The sequence below is a fragment of the Triticum urartu genome, chromosome 3A (assembly GCF_056163025.1).
Source record: "Triticum urartu cultivar PI428250 chromosome 3A, HENAU_Tu73, whole genome shotgun sequence".
NCBI classification, from domain to species: domain Eukaryota; kingdom Viridiplantae; phylum Streptophyta; class Magnoliopsida; order Poales; family Poaceae; genus Triticum; species Triticum urartu.
In genome coordinates this window covers 155,499,990-155,520,445 of record NC_141875.1, presented here as the reverse complement: position 1 = coordinate 155,520,445, position 20,456 = coordinate 155,499,990, and the positions used below count along the sequence as shown (strand labels likewise).

Genomic DNA, 20,456 nt, shown 5'->3' with positions numbered 1-20,456 from the left:
TGGACGGGGCAGCCCTCGGCCTCCGTGCCTCCTCCGCACAGGCTGCAGTCCATTATTGTTGCCCCCCTCCCGCGGCTGATGGCCATCTGACTGCCTCAAGATCCGATGAGGAGGCCGCTGAAGATGGCTCTCTTGGCTGGCAGCAGGTTTGCTCCAGAAGAGAGAAGAGGAATCCGCAGGCTCCCGTTTCGGGAGATTCGCGGCAGGGCCGGCGTGCCCCTCCCACTGATCCCATTGCTCTGAAGCAATATCTTGCATTCAAGGCAAGATTCAGAGGCTGATGTTTTCGCTGCCTTTCAAAACGGCATCGCCTTGCTGATTGCCGTGAGCCGCTCCGCTGCATTCGGTGCAAAGGCCCAGGCCATCTCGCACGCTCCTGCGTTGCCCCCATCCCTCCGCCGCCGCCACCGCCCAGGCAAAGACCACCTACGCCTCCGCCGCCCACCCGTAGCCACCTACAACCGCCACCGGCATCTTCCGCTGCCTGGCCGGCGCTCGCAACTGCTCTCGGTCGTATGGAGTACATCCCCGGCCATGCCTCCAGGCGCCCTGAACGCTCGTCCTGCATCATCATGAGCACGCCGGAGATGGAGGCGGACGCATATAACCTCCGCCGCACCGCCCTCCTTGCTACGGCCACGGACGCGAGGGGCGACATCAACACTGCCCTCGTGGCCAAGGCACTGGAGCAAGCGCATGGCATCCCGTGGGACTCCATCCAGGTGGCGTCGGCGCACCCCGAGGACTACCTCATCCGGTTCGCCGAGCCGTTCCAGCATGATCTGACGCTGGAGCAAGGATACATCCGTGTCCGCGGCATCAACCTTCAGCTCCAACCTTGGGACCCTGCTCCGGCCGGCACCATTCACCACTTCCGCTTCTACTGTCGCCTCGCTATCACCGGCATCAAGTACCACGCCTGGCGGCTGGACGTGGTGAAAAATCTCCTTGGCGACACCTGCATCATCGACCGCATGGAGCGCCAGACAGAGCGCTTGCACAATGTCACGGTGTTCTTCGTCTGGGTTTGGACGTGGAACCCCGACACCATCCACAAGGCCTCTGATCTCACGATCGTTGACTGTGCCGGGGATGGGCGCAATCACCACCACCTCCCTGAAGGCACGCCGGCGGAAGAGGGACACCAAGGCCCAATGGCGGGCGTTCTGATCCACCTTGTTCTGACAAAAGATTACTCGCCACAAATCATCTCCGACTCATCACGAGACCAGGGCGGCGGCTCGCCGCCGGCGGAGTGCCCCCGCATTTACACCTATGACGTCCAGATCGGGACCATGGACGGCCGCGTCCCACCACCCCGGCGCGCTCATCAGGGCGGTCCATCTCGCCTCTCCCGTCGTCGCGACGATGATGCCGATGATGAGGGTCAGGATCGCCACCGCCGCCGCCGGTGCTCGGGCAAGCGTCGCTCATTCTGGCAATCCGTCATTGGCCAAGCCCAGTGCCGGGACACCGCGCGCTTCGATCCTGCGCCGCGGCAAGGGGGCCGCCATGCTGGGCGTGCTGAACGCCCGGAGAGGAGGCACCGGGCCCCTAGCCACTCTTCTGGCAACGACAGCAGGTGGCAGGCATCTCCGAGCCCACCACCATCCCCTCGTCATGCGGCGTCTGCCAACTCCTCTACTTCTGTACCTGCTGGCTCGGTGCACCGTCAAGCTGCACATGGACGCGCCCGACAAGCCGCGTCTGCTGCAGTCATGGTTGTTCCTGATGGAGACCCGCACAACGGTTGTGAGCATGTTGCTGTTTTGGCTAGTTCACCACTGCACCTGTACAATGTCGCCGCTGCAAACCACGCTTCTGCTGCATCGGCACTGGCCTCGATCTCTGCGGTTGTGGCATCTTGGCAGCACGCGCAGCCGGGGTACACCGCTGTAGGTTGGAGCGGCTATGCGCCCTCTCTACTGCATGCCCTTGTTCTGTCCCCATTGGAGGAGGTGGTCGCTGCTGCGTTGGGCCTGCATTAGCCTCATCAACAGGAGCTTGAAGCGTCCACCCCACCAAGGAGCCTGTCCCATGAGGCTGTTCTCAGCTCCTTTGGGGATTTTGGCATCTCTCTGTCAGAGGATCAACATCAGTGTCAGTGGGGTAACCAGCCGCTGGGGACACGGAGCTTGGGCTTAGGCTCTCAGGCGCTGACAGGATTATGGGGTCAGGGCACGGGCTTCGAAAATGACATGGTTCACCCTGTTGCTCCTGCCTCTTGGGATCGGACCACCACTTCGGCTGCTATGTTACAGGCAAGACTCAACAATGGTGGAGACCAAGTGCACCCTCTGAATAGCTGGGAGGCGCATGTTGCCAGAACTCCAGCCATTGACTTCTCCGTGCTACAGTGGAAATCGCCAAGGGGCCTCGCTGAAATCTGTTTTGGGCCCGGGGCCCAGTTAGACCGTGCTAAATCAGCTAGGGGCGCGCAGGATGACGGGACAGCTGGCCGAGACCTTGTCAATGCGGTCATCTCGCGTGTGACCTCCCTCCCATCTGACAAGCAACGCAAGTTCGTTGGAAGAGTTGCGGCGCTGCTATCCCCTTCACTGCTTGGGGTTCCTTCGACTGATGATGCGTCCACTGGGCAGATTAGGAAGAAGTTGTTTGCCTCAATGACCAAGAAAGCAAAGAGCTCGCGCCAATCAAATGGTGGCCCCTCCTTCATGGCCTCTAGAAAAGCGCAAGCGCAGTTCTGTGTATGAATGGGGTTGATCAAGAACATCAAAGAATTCTCGGATGACACCATGAAGACATGTCTGAGCTTCTTCAAAAACCATGTGCCCCAACCCTTGCTTGCCAAGCTTGCAGAGGTGGCAGGGGTTAGTGCGCCACCATGCATCAACCTGCCAGACGAGGATTTGCAGCTCATCCTCGACGAGCTGACTACTGCGATGGCCTGAGCTATGAGTGCCACCAGTTGTTGCCCATGTTCTATGGATTGTACAACTGAATTCATGTCAGGGCCGCTACTTGTGAAACTGCTCGCGCACCCGGCGTCAGCCACTACCCAGCTCCTGTTCGGGTGGTGTAGGTATCTAGAGAGTCTGTCTGTTTGTCACGCGCTGGAGACGCCTGACTTAGAGTGTTTGGCGCCATGTGTGCCCTCTGTTTGTTCTCACGCACTGGTGGCGCCTAAGTGTTTGTCTGTAGTCACTAGCCGAGTCACGCAGGTTGCGCCTATCTCATGTAGTCACGCGCCGGTGGCGCCTGATGGTAACCATGTGTGTGTCAAGGTCGCGAGGTCCGCGCCTATCATTTATACTCACACGTCGGTGGCGCCTGATCTTAAGCATGAATTTGTTAGCTGTTATTTTATGCCTCTCGTGCCTTACTACAAGGCAGTCGCTTATACTGGTGTTTATGGCTGAACGACTATCCGTTTTATGTTGGAACGTGAGAGGGCTAAATGACCGCGCGAGACGCACAGTGGTAAGATCAATGGCCAGTCAATGTAGGTGTTCCATTCTGTGCCTACAAGAGTCAAAGCTGGACTCTTTTTTGGCGGAGGACCGAGCGGGCATTGGAGGATCTATGCTCCAGGGGGCTGTTGTGTTGCCTTCCGTAGGCACTAGAGGTGGAATTGTCATTCTCTAGGACACGGCGCAATACGCACTATCCGATGTGGTAATCAGGGAGTTCTCCATCTCTGCACTGGTTAAACATATAGATGGTTGTCCCTGGACAATTACCTGCGTCTATGGGCCGCATGATGATCAAAGGAGGGCAAGTTTTCTTCTGGAGCTGCAGCAGATCGCCAACCAGGTGACCACGCCATGGCTTGTTCTCGGTGATTTCAACCTTATCACGTCTGTGGAGGATAAGAACAACCCCAATCTAGACCGGCGATGGATGTTACGTTTCCGGCAGGCCCTTAACGCCTCATGCTTGAAGGAGATCGATCTTGTAGGGAGATGATACACCTGGTCCAACGAGCAATCGCCGCCTACTCTTGTGCGCCTTGATAGAGCATTCTGTACAGTGGATTGGGAGCTTAGGTTCCGGGCGGCAAAACTACTACCCCAATCTTCCTCCATGTCGGACCATTGCCCATTGCTTCTTGTTAATGAGTGAATGCTCAAGAAGCAGAGGCGTTTTCAGTTTGAACTCTACTGGCAGTTCATCCATGGCTTTCAGGAGGTGGTGGCAGCTGCCTGGAATAGTGTGCCAACTACAGCAGATCCGGTTTATTCTTTCAACAAGAAACTACGGGTTGTTGCGAGGGCCTTGAAGGTGTGGAGTAAGACTAAAGTTGGTAATCTCCAGATGCAGCTCCTTGCGACCCAGGAATTGATCCTTCGATTGGATTGTGCTCAAGATGATAGAACATTAGCTGCTCATGAGGCGGCCTTGCGCTCAATGCTCAAATCAAGGTGTCTGGGCCTTGCAGTCCTTTTACGATAAAGCAATGGCAACGCGTCAAGGTTTCTTGGTTGAAAGATAGGATGTCGAGCTCCAAGATGTTCTTCATCAAGGCTAACTCCCGCGCCAGATGAAGCGCTATCCACTCTATGATCTCGCCACATGGATCGCTCATTACTGACCAAGAGGGCATCCTGAACAGCGTCGGGGAGCATTTTTCTGCTGTTCTTGGTGCACCAAGCGTAACAGACTCCACATTCTGCTGGGATTTTCTAAAGATTTTTCCGACTGATCTTCAAGAACTAGAGCAAAATTTCTCTATGGACGAAATTAAGGAGGCCATTTGGGATATGCCCTCGGACAAAGCACCCGGCCCCGATGGCTTCCCTGGCGCATTTTATCATGCGTGTTGGGACATTATAAAGCTAGACCTTCTGAGTGTCTTTCATAGCCTGCACAATCTCAATGTCAGATCCCTGCATATTATAAATGAAGCCCTCCTAGTACTGACCCCGAAGAAGAAAGACCCAATGGTGATTGGGGACTATCGCCCAATCAGCCTGATTCACAGCCTCATAAAAATCATCATGAAGATTTTGGCTAGAAGGTTGGCCCCGAGGCTGCCAACTCTAATATCCAAGTGTCAGAGTGCGTTCATGAGCGGTCGCTGCATTCAGGAAAACTTCGTGTATGTACAACACTTGGCAAAGCACTACCATCGTGCGCGAATACCAACGGTTCTCCTCAAACTTGATTTGGCAAAGGCCTTCTACTCGGTGTCCTGGTCGTACATTCTGGACTGCATGAAGGCCATGGGATTTGGTACTAGATGGTGTGAATGGATCGCATTGATCCTTTCATCCTCTTCATCGATGGTCATGGTAAATGGTGTCCCGTCGGTACAAATCTGGCACAAACAAGGATTTAGACAGGGAGACCCGCTATCCCCCTTTCTGTTCATCATTGCCATGGAGCCACTGCACAGAATTTTCGACCTCGCTACGGAGCATGGAGTGCTCTCAAAATTAAGAGGTCGAGCTGCTACTATGAGGGTCTCCTTGTATGCAGATGATTTGGCGCTCTTTGCAAACCCCTCGCAAGTGGATATGAGGATGGTGGGGTATATTCTGGATATCTTCTGGAAGGTGACCGGATTAAAGACAAACTTCAACAAAAGTGCTGCACTCCCAATCAGTTGTGATGGCATTGATCTGGAACAAATTCTACTGCCTTTGGGCGTGCCCTCCACCACATTCCCTTGCACATATCTTGGGATGACATTATCCATCAAGAAGCTTCAGAAGATCCACTACCTAAATATCATGTCAAAATTTGACAGTAGGATGGCCGGTTGGAAAGGAAAGCTCATGTCGAAAGGGGATAGGCTTTTGCTTGCAAGGTCGGTCCTGCAATCACTCCCAGTATACTTGCTAACTTCCCAAAAACCGCCAAAATGTCTGCTGCGATGGTTTGATCAGAGGACACACGCTTGGTTTTGGTGCGCGGAGGACAAATGCAATGGGGGAAACTGCAGGGTGAGATGGGATGTGGTCTGTCGGCCAAAGCAACTGGGCGGTCTTGGTTTGCTTGACTTGGATAAATTTGCAAGAGCCTTGAGGATGAGGTGGCTATGGCTGCGATGGACCCCAGCAAAAATCCCAATCATCGGCACTTATGGCCCATGTGATGAGGAAGACTTTGAGGTATTTGCCAGTGCAACGAGAGTGACCATAGGGGATGGTAACACCGCATTGTTCTGGAAGGACGCTTGGTTACAAGGCATGGCGCCAAGGGACATTGCCCCCACTCTGTTTCATGCCTCAAGCAGAAAAGGGCGTACGATGTATGATGCACTGCTTCAGGATAATTGGCTTCACGACCTCGAACGACAATGGAACGATGACATGATCGAGGAGCTCATCGGGCTATCTACCATGCTAGAGCATATTCAGCTAAACCCCTTACTGCCTGACTCAATCACTTGGAAGCTGACGAACGATGGCACATACTCCTCTAGCTCGGCCTATCACCTGCAATTCGAAGGAATGGTCCAATCTGAATCCTACAAGTGTATATGGAGGATATGGGCTCCTGTCAAGTGCAAGATCTTCCTATGGACGGCAGTGCAGCGCAAGATTCTGACGGCAGATGTGCTAATGCTCAGAGGTTGGGAGAACAATTACTTCTGTCCATTGTGCATCCGCAGCCTTGAGACAGCCAAACACATTTTTGCTGAATGTCCATGGTCACGGAGAGTGTGGGATAGTATGGCAACTCTAGCTAGGTTGCCTTCGCTGTCGCCCTTGGGATGGCACGCAGACGCGACGCTGCTGGACTGGCTACCTCGGCTCGGTGGCGGACTCTCTGATGCTTCACGATGAAAAGGTGCGCAGGCGCTTGCGGCGTTGATCTGCTGGGAAATCTGGCTTGAGCGCAACAGAAGAATTTTTCAACATAAGGAGCTCCTGGTGGCAGCCATGGTTAATCGTATTCGTGATGAAGCGGCAACTTGGATATTGGCAGGGTGTCCAATACCATTTAACCCGGGCTAAATGATCTAGGATAGGCAACAGTGTTGGTTGCATAGCAAAGCTTGCAACGGTTGTATTTTTGTTATTCATTGCTCCCTGACCTCACCCTGTAACTGGCCGTCGGCCTCCTTCTTCTTAATGAAATCACAACAGTTCTCCTGCTATCTTTCAAAAAAAAAAGAATTGCACAAGCATCCGTGGCAATAAAGATTTTACAAATAAGCTCATCATCCCATGTCACCTGTTCAATCAAGCCTGCCACCAACTGTATCGGTTCATCAATCAACCTGCACATCAGTTTCATTAACAATGTACCAGAAATCCAGTCTCTTTATCATGCCAGATTTCATAGGTGCATCCATCTCCAATTCTATGAATTAATCCTTTCTCCAGTACTTCTCTTCCTTGAATGATGGCCCGCCACATATTAGAAGCTCCATTGGGACACTGAGCTTACAAGAAATTACCATATGAATAGTAACGCCCTCTCACTACACAAGCACATAGACTCTTCGACTTGTCCAATAATCTCCAAGCCTGTTTCGCTAACATAGCATCATTAAATAACTCCAGATCTCGGAAACCCATGTCGCCTCTAAATTTAGATACCGACATGCTTTCCCATGATTGCCACTGTAGACCTTTTTTTATCGAGTGATCCCGCCCACCAATACTTGGACATTATTGTCATAATTTTCTTGCACAAACCTTTTGTGAGCTTAAAACAGCTCTCATCGGACATGCAGATGCTGACAAGGAAAGGTCGAAGGGATATGGACTCGTCTAGCGGACGGTCGTTGGCCCGCTAGCGCTCGTGAGCGGCCGGCCAGAAAAGGCAACTTTTTGGCTCCCCGTTCCCAAGAAGCAAAGTTCCTTTCGACTCCAGATCATCACGCTCCAACAAACAGAAAAGGATCCCATCGCTATCACGTGATAACCACTACCTCCCGAAGCCTCCCACACCCCCTCGCCCACACTTCCTCCCCCACGGCCATGGGTCACACCTTCTTCTTCTCTACGAAAGAAAGGGGATCCCAGGCCTGGATCCAAACCTACAGAGCTGCCATGGCAAAGTAATCAAGGTGAAAATTGGCTAGAAACTGCAGTTGTAAGAAAAGGGAGGAGAGAAGCATACCAGCCAGCAGCATCAGATAATTTCCTTCTGGCCTCCAGATCCCCCCTTCTTCACTTCCCCCTTCCCTTTTCCTCTGGATCTCCCACCAGTCTTCTCTGTAGTTGGAGGGAGTAGGAACAGGAAGCAAAAATAGAGGTGAATATGATATATGTGTAATTAAACACTTTACTGTGCAACTAAACCATGTAAGAAAACCAACTTTGCCTGGATGTGTGCAAATAAACACAGTAGTTGCAAGTAGCAAAATAGACTGGATGTAGTGTCTGTGCAAAATAGTCATAAGCATGTGATGTACACACTGCATATAATGATATTTTGATATATGTTTCCATACATAAGTATGTTATTTCATGCCAACGCACGGGTATTCAACTATATTTAGCTTCCGTGGATTAGAAATAGATCGGGGAGAAGGTGACGTGGTCAGGTTGTTTTTGTACCGTTTGAGACAACAATACAACGACATGGAACAACAAACTGGAAAGATGAATGATGTATGGACAAATAAGGTGATGGACAACACAAGGGGAAAGAATAGGGAGAAGAAGATGCTTGCATCTGTGTTGTGGTCGAACATCGTGTGCAATGCGCTAGTTCATGGGGAGGAAAATAAGCATTGTTTACGATTCATTTATTGGCCATAGCAACGCATGACAGTCTACTTGTATTGGATGGGGGTAATGCTAATGGTGCATTCTTCGTGATGATGATTAGTTTCAGGTGTGTTCATGCATAATATGGTGTCATCTAATACAATTAGACCTGTCAAGTTTGCGTATAAATGAAATCTTTAATATCATTCGGCAGTCATTTCAAAATTTGCTAAGAATCAATTTTGAATTCAATTTTTCCTGTAATTAGAAAAATTATATAAATTGACGTCGTCTTCAAAATGTGATGAAAGTTGTTGGGGCAAAATGTGATGAAAATTGTGATGGACATGCAAGCCCGTCACTAACGTATGGATCTATATGTTAGCTAAATCTGGACCCACATGTAAGCTTCGACGTCATTAACGTGTGAACCAGCATGTCAACAACGTTGACCTACAACTTGACATTCAATTGTAAGTGATGGTATAGCTGAAGGAAATATGCCCTAGAGGCAATAATAAAGTTGTTATTTATATTTCCTTATATCATGATATTTTTTATTATTCATGCTAGAATTGTATTAACTGGAAACTTGATACATGTGTGAATACATAGACAAAACAAAGTGTCCCTAGTATGCCTCTACTTGACTAGCTCGTTAATCAAAGATTGTTAAGTTTCCTGACCATAGACATGTGTTGTCATTTGATGAACGGGACCACATCATTAGGAGAATGATGTGATGGACAAGACCCACCCGTTAGCTTAGCATAATGATCGTTAAGTTTTATTGCTATTGCTTTCTTCATGACTTATACATATTCCTTTAACTATGAATTATGCAACTCCCAAATACCGGAGGAACACTTAGTGTTCTATGAAACATCACAACGTAACTGGGTGATTATAAAGATGCTCTACATGTGTCTCCGAAGGTGTTTGTTGGGTTGGCATGGATCGAGATTACGATTTGTCACTCCGACTATCGGAGAGGTATCTTTGGGCCCTCTCGGTAATGCACATCACGATAAGCCTTGCAAGCAATGTGACTAATGAGTTAGTTGCGGGATGATGCATTATGGAAATGAGTAAAGAGATTTGCCGGTAACGAGATTGAACTAGGTATGAAGATATACCGATGATCAAATCTCGGGCAAGTAACGTACCGATGACAAAAGGAATGACGTATGTTGTCATTGCGGTTTGACCGATAAAGATCTTTGTAGAATATGTAGGAACCAATATGAGCATCCAGGTTCCGTTGTTGGTTATTGATCGAAGATGTGTCTCGGTCATGTCTACATAGTTCTCGAACCCGTAGGGTCCGCACGCTTAACGTTCGATGACGATTTGTATTATGAGTTATGTGCTTTGGTGCGCTCGGAGTCCCGGATGAGATCACAGACATTACAAGGAGTCTCTAAATGGTCGAGAGGTAAATATTGATATATTGGACGATAGTATTCGGGCACCGAAATGGTTCCGAAGTGTTTCAGGTTTTTATCGGAGTACCGGAGGGGTTACCGGAACCCCCGGGGGAAAGATATGGGCCATATGGGCCATAGAGGGGATGGGAGGCAGCTCACAAGGGGTGGATCCCCCCCCCCCACGGGGAGTCCAAATTGGACAAGGGGAGGGGGCGCGACCCCCCTTTCCTTCTCCTCCTCCTCCTCCTCCTCCTCCTCCTTCCCCCTTTCCCCTTCCGGTAAAAGGAAAGGGGGGCAACTTGGACTAGGGGTCCAAGTGGGACTCCTCCCACTTGGCGCACTCCTAGGCCGGCCTCCTCCCCTCTCCTCCTTTATATACGGGGGGGAGGAGGGCACCCCAAAGCACATCAATTGTTTCTTAGCCATGTGTGGTGTCCCCCTCCACAGTTTACTCCTCTGGTCATATTGTCGTAGTGCTTAGGCGAAGCCCTGCGTGGATCACATCACCATCACCGTCACCACGCCGTCACGCTGACGAAACTCTCCCTCGACACTTTGCGGGATCAAGAGTTCGAGGGACGTCATCGAGCTAAACGTGTGCTGAACTCGGAGGTGGCGGATGTTTGGTGCTTGATCGGTTGAATCGAGAAGACGTTCGACTACATCAACCGCGTTAAGCTAACGCTTTCGCTTTCGGTCTATGAGGGTACGTGGACACACTCCCCCCTCTCATTTCTATGCATCTCCTAGATAGATCTTGCATGATCGTGGGAATTTTTTTGAAATTGCATGAGACGTTCCCCAAAAGTGGCATCCAAGCCAGGTCTATGCGTAGATGATATGCACGAGTAGAAGACAAAGAGTTGTGGGTGATCATAGTCATACTGCTTACCACCAACGTCTTATTTTGATTCGGCGCTATTGTTGGATGAAGCGGCCCGGACCAGCCTTACATGACCACGTTCATGAGACCGGTTCCACCGATAGACATGCAACTTGTTTTGCATAAAGGTGGCTGGCGGGTGTCTGTTTCTCCAACTTTAGTTGAATCAAATTTAACTACGGCTGGTCCTTGTTGAAGGTTAAAACAGCAAAATTGATGAAACATCGTTGTGGTTTTGATGCGTAGGTAAGAACGGTTCTTACTAGAAGCCCATAGCAGCCACGTAAAACTTGCAATAACAAAGTAGAGGATGTCTAACTTGTTTTTGCAAGGCATGTTGTGATGTGATATGGTCAAGACATGATGTGATATACGTTATTGTATGAGATGATCATGTTTTGTAAAAGTTATCGGCAACTGGCAGGAGCCTTATGGTTGTCGCTTTATTGTATGAAATGCAATCGCCATGTAATTGCTTTACTTTATCACTATATGTTAGTGATAAGTTGTAGAAGCAATAGTTGGCGCGACGACAATGACGCTACGATGGAGATCAAGGTGTCAAGCCGGTGACGATGGAGATCATGATGGTGCTTTGGAGATGGAGATCAAAGGCACAAGAAGATCATGGCCATATCATGTCACATATTTTGATTGCATGTGATGTTTATCTTTTATGCATCTTATTTTGCTTAGTACGGCAGTAGCATTATAAGATGATCCCTCACTAAAATTTCAAGGTATAAGTGTTCTCTCTGAGTATGCACCGTTGCGACAGTTCGTCGTGCCGAGACACCACGTGATGATCGGGTGTGATAAGCTCTACGTTCACATACAATGGGTGCAAGACAGTTTTGCACGTGCGGAATACTCAGGTTAAACTTGATGAGCCTAGCATGTACAGACATGGCCTCGGAACACTGACACCGAAAGGTCGAACATGAATCATATAGTAGATATGATCAACATAGAGATGTTCACCATTGAAAACTACTCCATCTCACGTGATGATCGAACATGGTTTAGTTGATATGGATCACGTGATCATTTAGATGACTCGAGGGGTGTCTATCTAAGTGGGAGTTCTTAAGTAATATGATTAATTGAACTTAAATTTATCATGAACGTAGTACTGCTAGTTTTTGCATATCTATTTTGTAGATCAATGGCCCGTGCTACCGTTCCCTTGAATTTTAATGCGTTACTAGAGAAAGCTAAGTTGAAAGATGACGGTAGCAACTACATAGACTGGGTCTGTAACTTGAGGATTATCCTCATTGTTGTACAGAAGAATTAGGTCCTTAATGCACCACTAGCTACAAGGCCTGCTGCAGGAGCAACTGTTGACGTTATGAACGTCTGGCAAGCTAAATCTGATGACTACTCGATAGTTCAGTGTGCCATGCTTTACGTCTTAGAATCGGGACTTCAAAGACGTTTTGAACGTCATGGAGCATATGAGATGTTCCAGGAGTTGAAGTTAATATTTCAAGCAAATGCCCGAGTTAAGAGATATGAAGTCTCCACCAAGTTCTATAGCTGCAAGATGGAGGAGAATAGTTCTGTCAGTGAGCACATACTCAGAATGTCTGGGCACCATAACCACTTGACTTAGGTGGGAGTTAATCTTTCGGGTGATAGTGTCATTGACAGAGTTCTTTAATCACTGCTACCAAGCTCTAAAGGCTTCGTGATGAACTATAATATGCAAAGGATGAACAAGACGATTCCCGAGCTCTTCGCAATGCTCAAGGCTGCGAAGGTAGAAATCAAGAAGGAGCAGCAAGTGTTGATGGTTAACAAGACCACTAGTTTCAAGAAAAAGGGCAAAGGAAAGAAGGGAACTTCAAGAAGAATAGCAAGCAAGTTGCTGCTCCCGGGAAGAAGCCCAAGTCTGGACCTAAGCCTAAAACAGAGTGCTTCTACTGCAAAGGGATTGGTCACTGGAAGTGGAACTGCCCCAAGTATTTGGCGAATAAGAAGGATGTCAAAGTGAAAGGTATATTTGATATACATGTTATTGATGTGTGAAAGCACAAGTGCTCCCTGGGTGGTTTTGGTAATTAATGTCAACATATCTCTTGTTGGACTAATGTTTTATCTAGTATATTTCAGATAAGTTCAACAAATGGAGTGGCGTGGACAAGAGGATGTGGAACCCTTGCAAGATGCTAAGAACAAAGGATTGGCAAAAGCTCAAAAGCTCAAGACTCTACATTTTCATTTTAGTGATCCAAGATCACATTGAGTCCATATGAAAGCCAATACTATTAAAAGGGGATGAGGTGTTGCTTAATGGTTTGCTTGCTCAAAGTGCTTAGTGATATGCTCCAAAGCCCCCAACCACTTTCTCATATCCACATATGTCCCAAACCAAAAGTCAAACTCGGGCCCACCGATTTGATCTATCCGGCGCCACCGAGTTCACTTGACATAGCCACCGCCAGAAACCCTAATTAGTTCGGTCTCACCGATGGGATCCCGGTCTCACCGAGATGGGCTTGCAAACTCTCTGATACCTGTTCCAATTATTTCGGTCCCACCGAGATAAGCAATCGGTCCCACCAAGTTTGCCTGACCAACTCTCTGTTTGCCTATTACAGAAATCGGTCCTACCGAGTTTATGTGATCGGTCTCACCGAGATTACGTTATGCACTAACCCTAATGAAATCGGTCCCACCGAGTTGACATGTCGGTCCCACCAAAAATCCTAACATTCACATTTTGAACTAAATCGGTCTGACCGAGTTTCATGATTCGGTCCCACCGAGTTTGGTGATTTGTGTGTAACGGTTAGATTTTGTGTGGAGGCTATATCTACCCCTCCACCCTTCCTTCATTAGTAAGGAGAGCCATCAGAACGTGCCTACACTTCCAACATACATTTTCTGAGAGAGAACCACCTACTCATGTGTTGAGACCAAGATATTCCATTCCAACCACAAGAATCTTGATCTCTAGACTTCCCCAAGTTGCTTTCCACTCAAAGCATATTTCCACCAAATCCAAATCTGTGTGAGAGAGTTGAGTGTTGGGGAGACTATCATTTGAAGCACAAAAGCAAGGATTTCATCATCAACACACCATCTATTACCTTTTGGAGAGTGGTGTCTCCTAATTGGTTAGGTGTCACTTGGGAGCCTCCGACAAGATTGTGGAGTTGAACCAAGGAGTTTGTAAGGGCAAGGAGATCGCCTACTTCGTGAAGATCTACCCTAGTGAGGCAAGTCCTTCGTGGGCGATGGCCATGGTGGGATAGACAAGGTTGCTTCTTCGTGGACCCTTCGTGGGTGGAGTCCTCCGTGGACTCGCGCAACCGTTACCCTTCATGGGTTGAAGTCTCCACCAACGTGGATGAACGATAGCACGACCTATTGGAACCATGCCAAAAATCTTCGTGTCTCTAGTTGCATTTGCACACTCCAATCCCATCCCTTTACATTCTCGCAACTTGCATGCTTTACTTTCCGCTGCTCATATACTCTTGTCATGCTTGCTTGAAATGTATTGTGAATGTTTAAACTTGTGCTAAATCTCTACCTTAACTTGAAGAAAATAAAAATTGCCACTTTTATTTGTTAAGAGTCTATTCACCCCCCTCTAGACACCTTCTTCTCGATCCTTTCAATTGGTATCAGAGCATTGGTCTCCATTGCCTTGGTTTAATGACCATTGGAGGAAGATGGATGAGTCTAGGTTGGGGAGTCTTAGACGTAGAGTGACTATACCTGATGGAGAGTTCTTTCATGAGTGGAAAAATGAGATGCTTGTGATTTTCAATGAATATCATTTGAACAAGTACATTACTAGCCCTTGTGCACCTCATGTTGATCCTTTGCATCCTACCCTTGATGAGTCTATTGACATGATTCACAACCTTAGAACTGTTAATCTTATCACTAGAGGTTTGCCTAGAAATTTTCTTGGTTGCCTGCCTACTCTTGATTATGCCTACACCATATGGAGATTTCTTGAGGAACGATTTCCAAACTATTCCTTGTAAAACCTAGATGAAATTCTTCATAAGTCCATTGCCTTGAGTAAGATGAATTCCAATGATCCTAAGTTTGGTGATTGTCTATTTGAGCTTAATAACCTCATGCGTACCAAAGGAGATGTTGGAATCATTAGCAATATCATCTCCGAAGCCATTAGAATTCATAAAGATGATTATTGTGATGATCATTTATCTAATGAATCACTCTCTCTAGGAATTGATCCATCAGAAGATGATGTTGAACATGGATACTATGATGAGGATGATGATAGTGACTTTGATCTCGACGAGTCTATGAGACACTTTGGTCTTATGGCTAATCTTCGCGGCTACATGGCTGGAGGAAAGGAATGGGTTCTTGATAGTGGATGTACTGATCACATGACCGGATATAAGGATATGTTTTGTGAGCTTGCTGAAAACGACGACCCTCGAAAGTATGTCACCTTTGGTGATAACTCAAAGGGTAAGGTGGTTGGCCTTGGTAAGGTGGCCATCTCACATGATAGCTCCATACAAAATGTTATGCTCGTTGAATCTCTTGGATACAATTTACTTTCCGTATCTAGACTTGCTGACTTTGGCTTCAATGTCCTATTTACTGAAGTAGATTGCCAAGTGTTTCGTAGAGATAATCACAATATGGTCTTTACCGGTATACGTGGTGATATTTACATTGTAGATTTCACTAAAAAGGCTCAGCCTAGAACTTGCTTAATTGCTAAATAGTCTAATGGCTTGTTGTGGCATAGGAGATTAGGTCACATGGGCATGCACAATCTTGATAAGCTAATTAAAGGTGATCATATCCTTGGAGTGAAAGATGTTATATTTGACAAGGATAGATTATGCAATGCTTGTCAAGCAGGAAAACAAGTTGGAGGAAGTCACCCCGTGAAGAATATTATGACCATGAGAAGACCGCTCGAGCTACTTCATATGGATCTCTTTTGTCCCAATGCCTACAAAAGTCTCAGTGGAAACTCATTTGGTCTAGTTATAGTTGATGATTTTTCAAGATTTACGTGGGTGTTATTTCTTGATGATAAATCACAGGTCCAAAAGATCTTCAAGAACTTCACTAGGAAGGCCCAAAATCAATTTTAAGTGAAGATCAAGAAGGTTCAAAGCGACAATGGAACGGAATTCAAGAATGCAAATGTTGATACCTTTCTTGACGAAGAAGGGATTTCACATGAGTTGTCGGCTACGTACACGCCTCAACAAAATGGAGTTGTTGAGGGGAAGAACCTGACTCTTATTGATATGATGCTTGATGAGTACAATACGCCAAAACACTTTTGGGCGGAAGCGGTTGAGACAGCTTGTCATGCAACAAATCTCTTGTATCTTCACAAGCTACCCGGCAAGACGGCATATGAGCTTCTTACTGGTAACAAACCCCAAGTTGGATACTTTCGGTATTCGGCTCAAAGTGCTACATTCTTGATAAGCATCGTTGTTCTAAATTTTCTCCTAAATTTCATGAGGGTTTCCTACTCGGTTATGGCTCAAACTCTCACACTTACCGTGTCTACAACTATTTCACCCGAAAGGTTGAGGAAACGGTAGATGTGAAGTTTGATGAATCTAACGGCTCGCAAGTAGAGCAATTGCCAATTGATGTAGGTGACAAAGACCCTTCGGAAGTAATCCAAGACTTGTCTATTGGCAAAATTCGTCCAACGGAGGTGAAGGAAATTACCTCGTCCGTCCAAGTGGAAGCTTCTACCTCACGTCTTAATGGCTAGCGTGCCTCCTCCTCCTTTGTCACCAGATTTTGAAGTTCTTTACTTCAAGCAAAGACAAGGAGAAAATTTGAAAGATGCTTGGTATAGGATTATGGAATCTTATCGTATTTCCAATTTAAAGGGGGACGCTAAGGTATTGCTTCGTAATTTTTACATAGGATTGGCTTTGCATCATAGACAACTCCTAGATTTTGCCGCTAAAGGGAGTTTTATTGAGCTTGATGCCAATGCTGCCTATGAAATTTTAGAAGGAATTTTGGGGATTCCACCTCAAAAGAAGGGATTTACTTTCACCCCAGAGGGAGTTCAAATGCTGGACAAACTTGGTGATTTGCATAAACACATGGTTGAATTAAAAAAATATAACAAACCCCTCAAACATCTCAATGGTAGTATCAATCGCATGAATACCTTGATTACTCTTTGCAACAAGCGATTAGATATTTTGGATCTAAAGATGGTTTCTTTTCTGGAAAATTTAGGGAAGTGTAAAGAGCCTCCCGGGTTTGAGAAAACCCTTATAAAAGTTGCCAAAACTTTGGAAGACAAAACTTAGATCCTTACTTTATGCCTAGCTAAGGGCGTAAAACTATAACACTTGTTGGGAGGCAACCCAATGAATAAAATTTATTTTTGCTTTTCTGCTTCCTGTTTTTGAGTTTTAGCACAATTATGCTACTGTTATGATTGTGTTTTTTATGTTTGTGCCAAGTAAAGCCTTTAGGAGCTTCTTGGGTGATAGTTGTTTGATCTTGCTGGAAAAAACAGAAACTTTTGCACTCATGAAAATAATTCTCATTTTTTACCAGAGAGCAAAACAATACCCATTCCACTTGCAGTAGATCAATATACAAATTGCTCAGGTCGTCCTAATTTTTTCTGAATTTTTGGAGTTATGGAAGTGTTCGAAATAGTTAGATTTCTACAGAATGTTCTGTTTTGATAGATTTTGTTTTCTTTGTGTTGTGTGCTTATTTTGATGGCTCTATGGTTTTCTTTGATGAGTTTTTGCCATAGAAAAGTTGGAATATAGTGGATATAACGCAAGAACAAAATATGAATTGGTTTGATACAACACTAATAGTAGTGATTTATTATTTTCTTATACTAACAGATCTCACGAAGGTTTTGTTGAGTTTTGTGTGATTGAAGTTTTCAAGTTTTGGGTTATCTTACGATGGATGAAGGAATAAGGAGTAGAAGAGCCTAAGCTTGGGGATGCCCCGACATCCCAAGCTATTATCCAAAAATGAGCAACCAACTAAGCTTGGGGATGCCCCCGAGTGGCATCCCCTCTTTCTTCTAACGACCATCGGTATTTTACTCAAAGCTATATTTTTATTCGTCACACACTATGTGTTTTGCTTGGAGCGTCTTGTATGATATGAGTCTTTGCTTATTTTATTTTGTGTTTTAAGTATTGATCCCTTGCTGGACACACCTATTTGAGAGGGCCAAAATTATGTCATGACTTGTTAGAATTGCTCTCTTTGCTTCACTTAAATCTTTTATGAGCTATGGACTTGCTCTAGTGCTTCACTTATATCTTTTTGAGCACAGTGTGCTTAGTATTTTTAAAGAAATGCTCTCTTGCTTCACTTATATTTATTTGAGAGTTAATAAAATTTTCAAGAAATTCTCTCTTGCTTGACTTAAATTAATTTGGGAGAAAGAAATATTGTGCTCATGATCTTCACTTATATTTGTTTGAGCTTATGAAAAGCAACACATGAAAATTAGTCCCAAAGTGATAGATATCCAAGAAGGATATAATTAAAACTTTGATGAAGATCATTGGGCAAAATAAACTTGACTCTTAGTAATAGTTTTGAGATATGATGATGTGATATGTGAGTCATCTTGATGAGTAATTATGCTTTAGTAAGAATATTGGTGTTAAGGTTTGTGATTCCCTATGCAAGAACGAAAGTCAATAATTATGCAATGAGATTATATCCTAGTTATGGTGCATTATTCAGTGTTAGTTATGCTTAATGCTTGCTTACGATATTATCTGTTTCTTGGTTGGTCGCTTCTCAATATTTTGCTAGCCTTCATTTTGCACTAAGTATGATCTCTACTTGTGCATCCAAAAACCTTTAACCTAGTTTTTCCACATGAGTACACTATATCTACCTATATGCGGTATTCTTTTGCCGTTCTAAGCAAATTTGCATGTGACATCTCTAATTTTCAAAATAAACTTCTCTTTTGTGTGCTCGTTTCGCTCGTGGAGCGGTGAGGGTGGCTAATATTTTCCATGCTAGATGTGTTATTCTCATGATGAGTGTTTATTCACTTGTCATTGCACGAGAGTAAGGCAAAGCTATTAGGGATGCCTAGTCTCAAAATGAAAAATATGAATTTACTTTATGTTGTCAAATAATAAATTCCTTGAAAAGTGTTGGTATGGAGGGCACCCATGGATACGGTTAGCCATGGAAAGTGAAAGTATGGTGGAAAAAGGAATAAACTTTATTTTCTGTTTGGGAACTGCCTATGATATATCTAGCATGGAAAGTGTTGGGAACTCTAACTCATTTTCGTTGGTGGGATGGATACACCTCCCAAAATATTTTTATCTCTAAGTTTTTCGCTTTGAGTTATGGCATCTCTACAAATCCTTACTTCCCTCTGCGAAGGGCCTTTCTTTTACTTTATGCAATTTTTATTTTTTTTTGAGTCTCCATCTTCTCTTATAAAAGCACCAACTAGGAGGCAATATGATCGTACTTGAGTATTGGGTGTAGCTAATATGCGAGTGTGTTTCATGAATGGATCAATGGTTGAGCATGATGGGCTAGGGATAGCTTATTTTAGCATTGATATTTTGAAAGACATGGTTGCTTATTGATATGCTTGAGTATTTAAATTATCATGTCAAAACTAGACTATTGCTTTGAACAATATAAAAGTCCAAATGTCCATGCTATGAAGAAAAGAAATATGATATGACATGTTAGGCAGCATTCCACATCAAAAATTTTGTTTTTATCACTTCCCTACTCGAGGACGAGTAGGAGTTAAGCTGGGGGATGCTGATACATCTCCAACGTATCTATAAATTTTGATTGTTCCATGTTGTTATACTATCAATCTTGGATGTTTTATAATCATTTTATAGTCATTTTATATCATTTTTGGTACTAACCTATTGACATAGTGCCAGTTGCCAGTTGCTGTTTTTTCCATGTTTTTTACATCGCAGAAAATCAATATCAAACGGAAATGCCACTAAACTTTACAGAGATTTTTTATGGGCCAGAAGGAACACAACTAGCCCTGGCTGCGCCTGGGGGTGCCCCAAGGGGATCACAACCCACCAGGGCACGCCAGGAGGGCCAGGCGCGCCCTGGTGGGTTGTGCCCACCTCGGGTGCCCCTTGGACCGCCTCTTTTCTCTATAAATACCCCAATATTCCCAAAACCCTAGGGGAGTCGACGAAATATTGATCCAGCCACCGCAAATTCCAGAACCATAGATCCAATCTAGAGACCATCTCGGATGGGGTTCACCACCTCCATTGGTGCCTCTTCGATGATGCGTGAGTAGTTCTTTGTAGACCTTCGGGTCAGTAGTTAGTAGCTAGATGGCTTCCTCTCTCTCTCTATCTTGATTCTCAATACAATGGTCTCTTGGAGATCCATATGATGTAACTCTTTTGCGGTGAGTTTGTTGGGATCGATGAACTTTGAGTTTATGATCAGATCTATCTCTTTTTATATCCATGAAAGTATTTGAGTTTCTTTGATCTCTTTTATGCATGA

The 20,456-nt window shown here is 45.7% G+C and overlaps 1 protein-coding gene across 1 annotated transcript; it reads left to right on the top strand.

Moving 5' to 3' along the window:
- Positions 1 to 587: 587 nt before the first annotated feature.
- Positions 588 to 2,714, top strand: LOC147979017 (uncharacterized). Its single transcript, XM_087514985.1, has 2 exons — positions 588 to 1,895; positions 2,001 to 2,714. Exons 1-2 carry the CDS (start codon positions 588 to 590, stop codon positions 2,712 to 2,714), a joined length of 2,022 nt encoding a protein of 673 aa, XP_087371111.1.
- Positions 2,715 to 20,456: the final 17,742 nt, after the last annotated feature.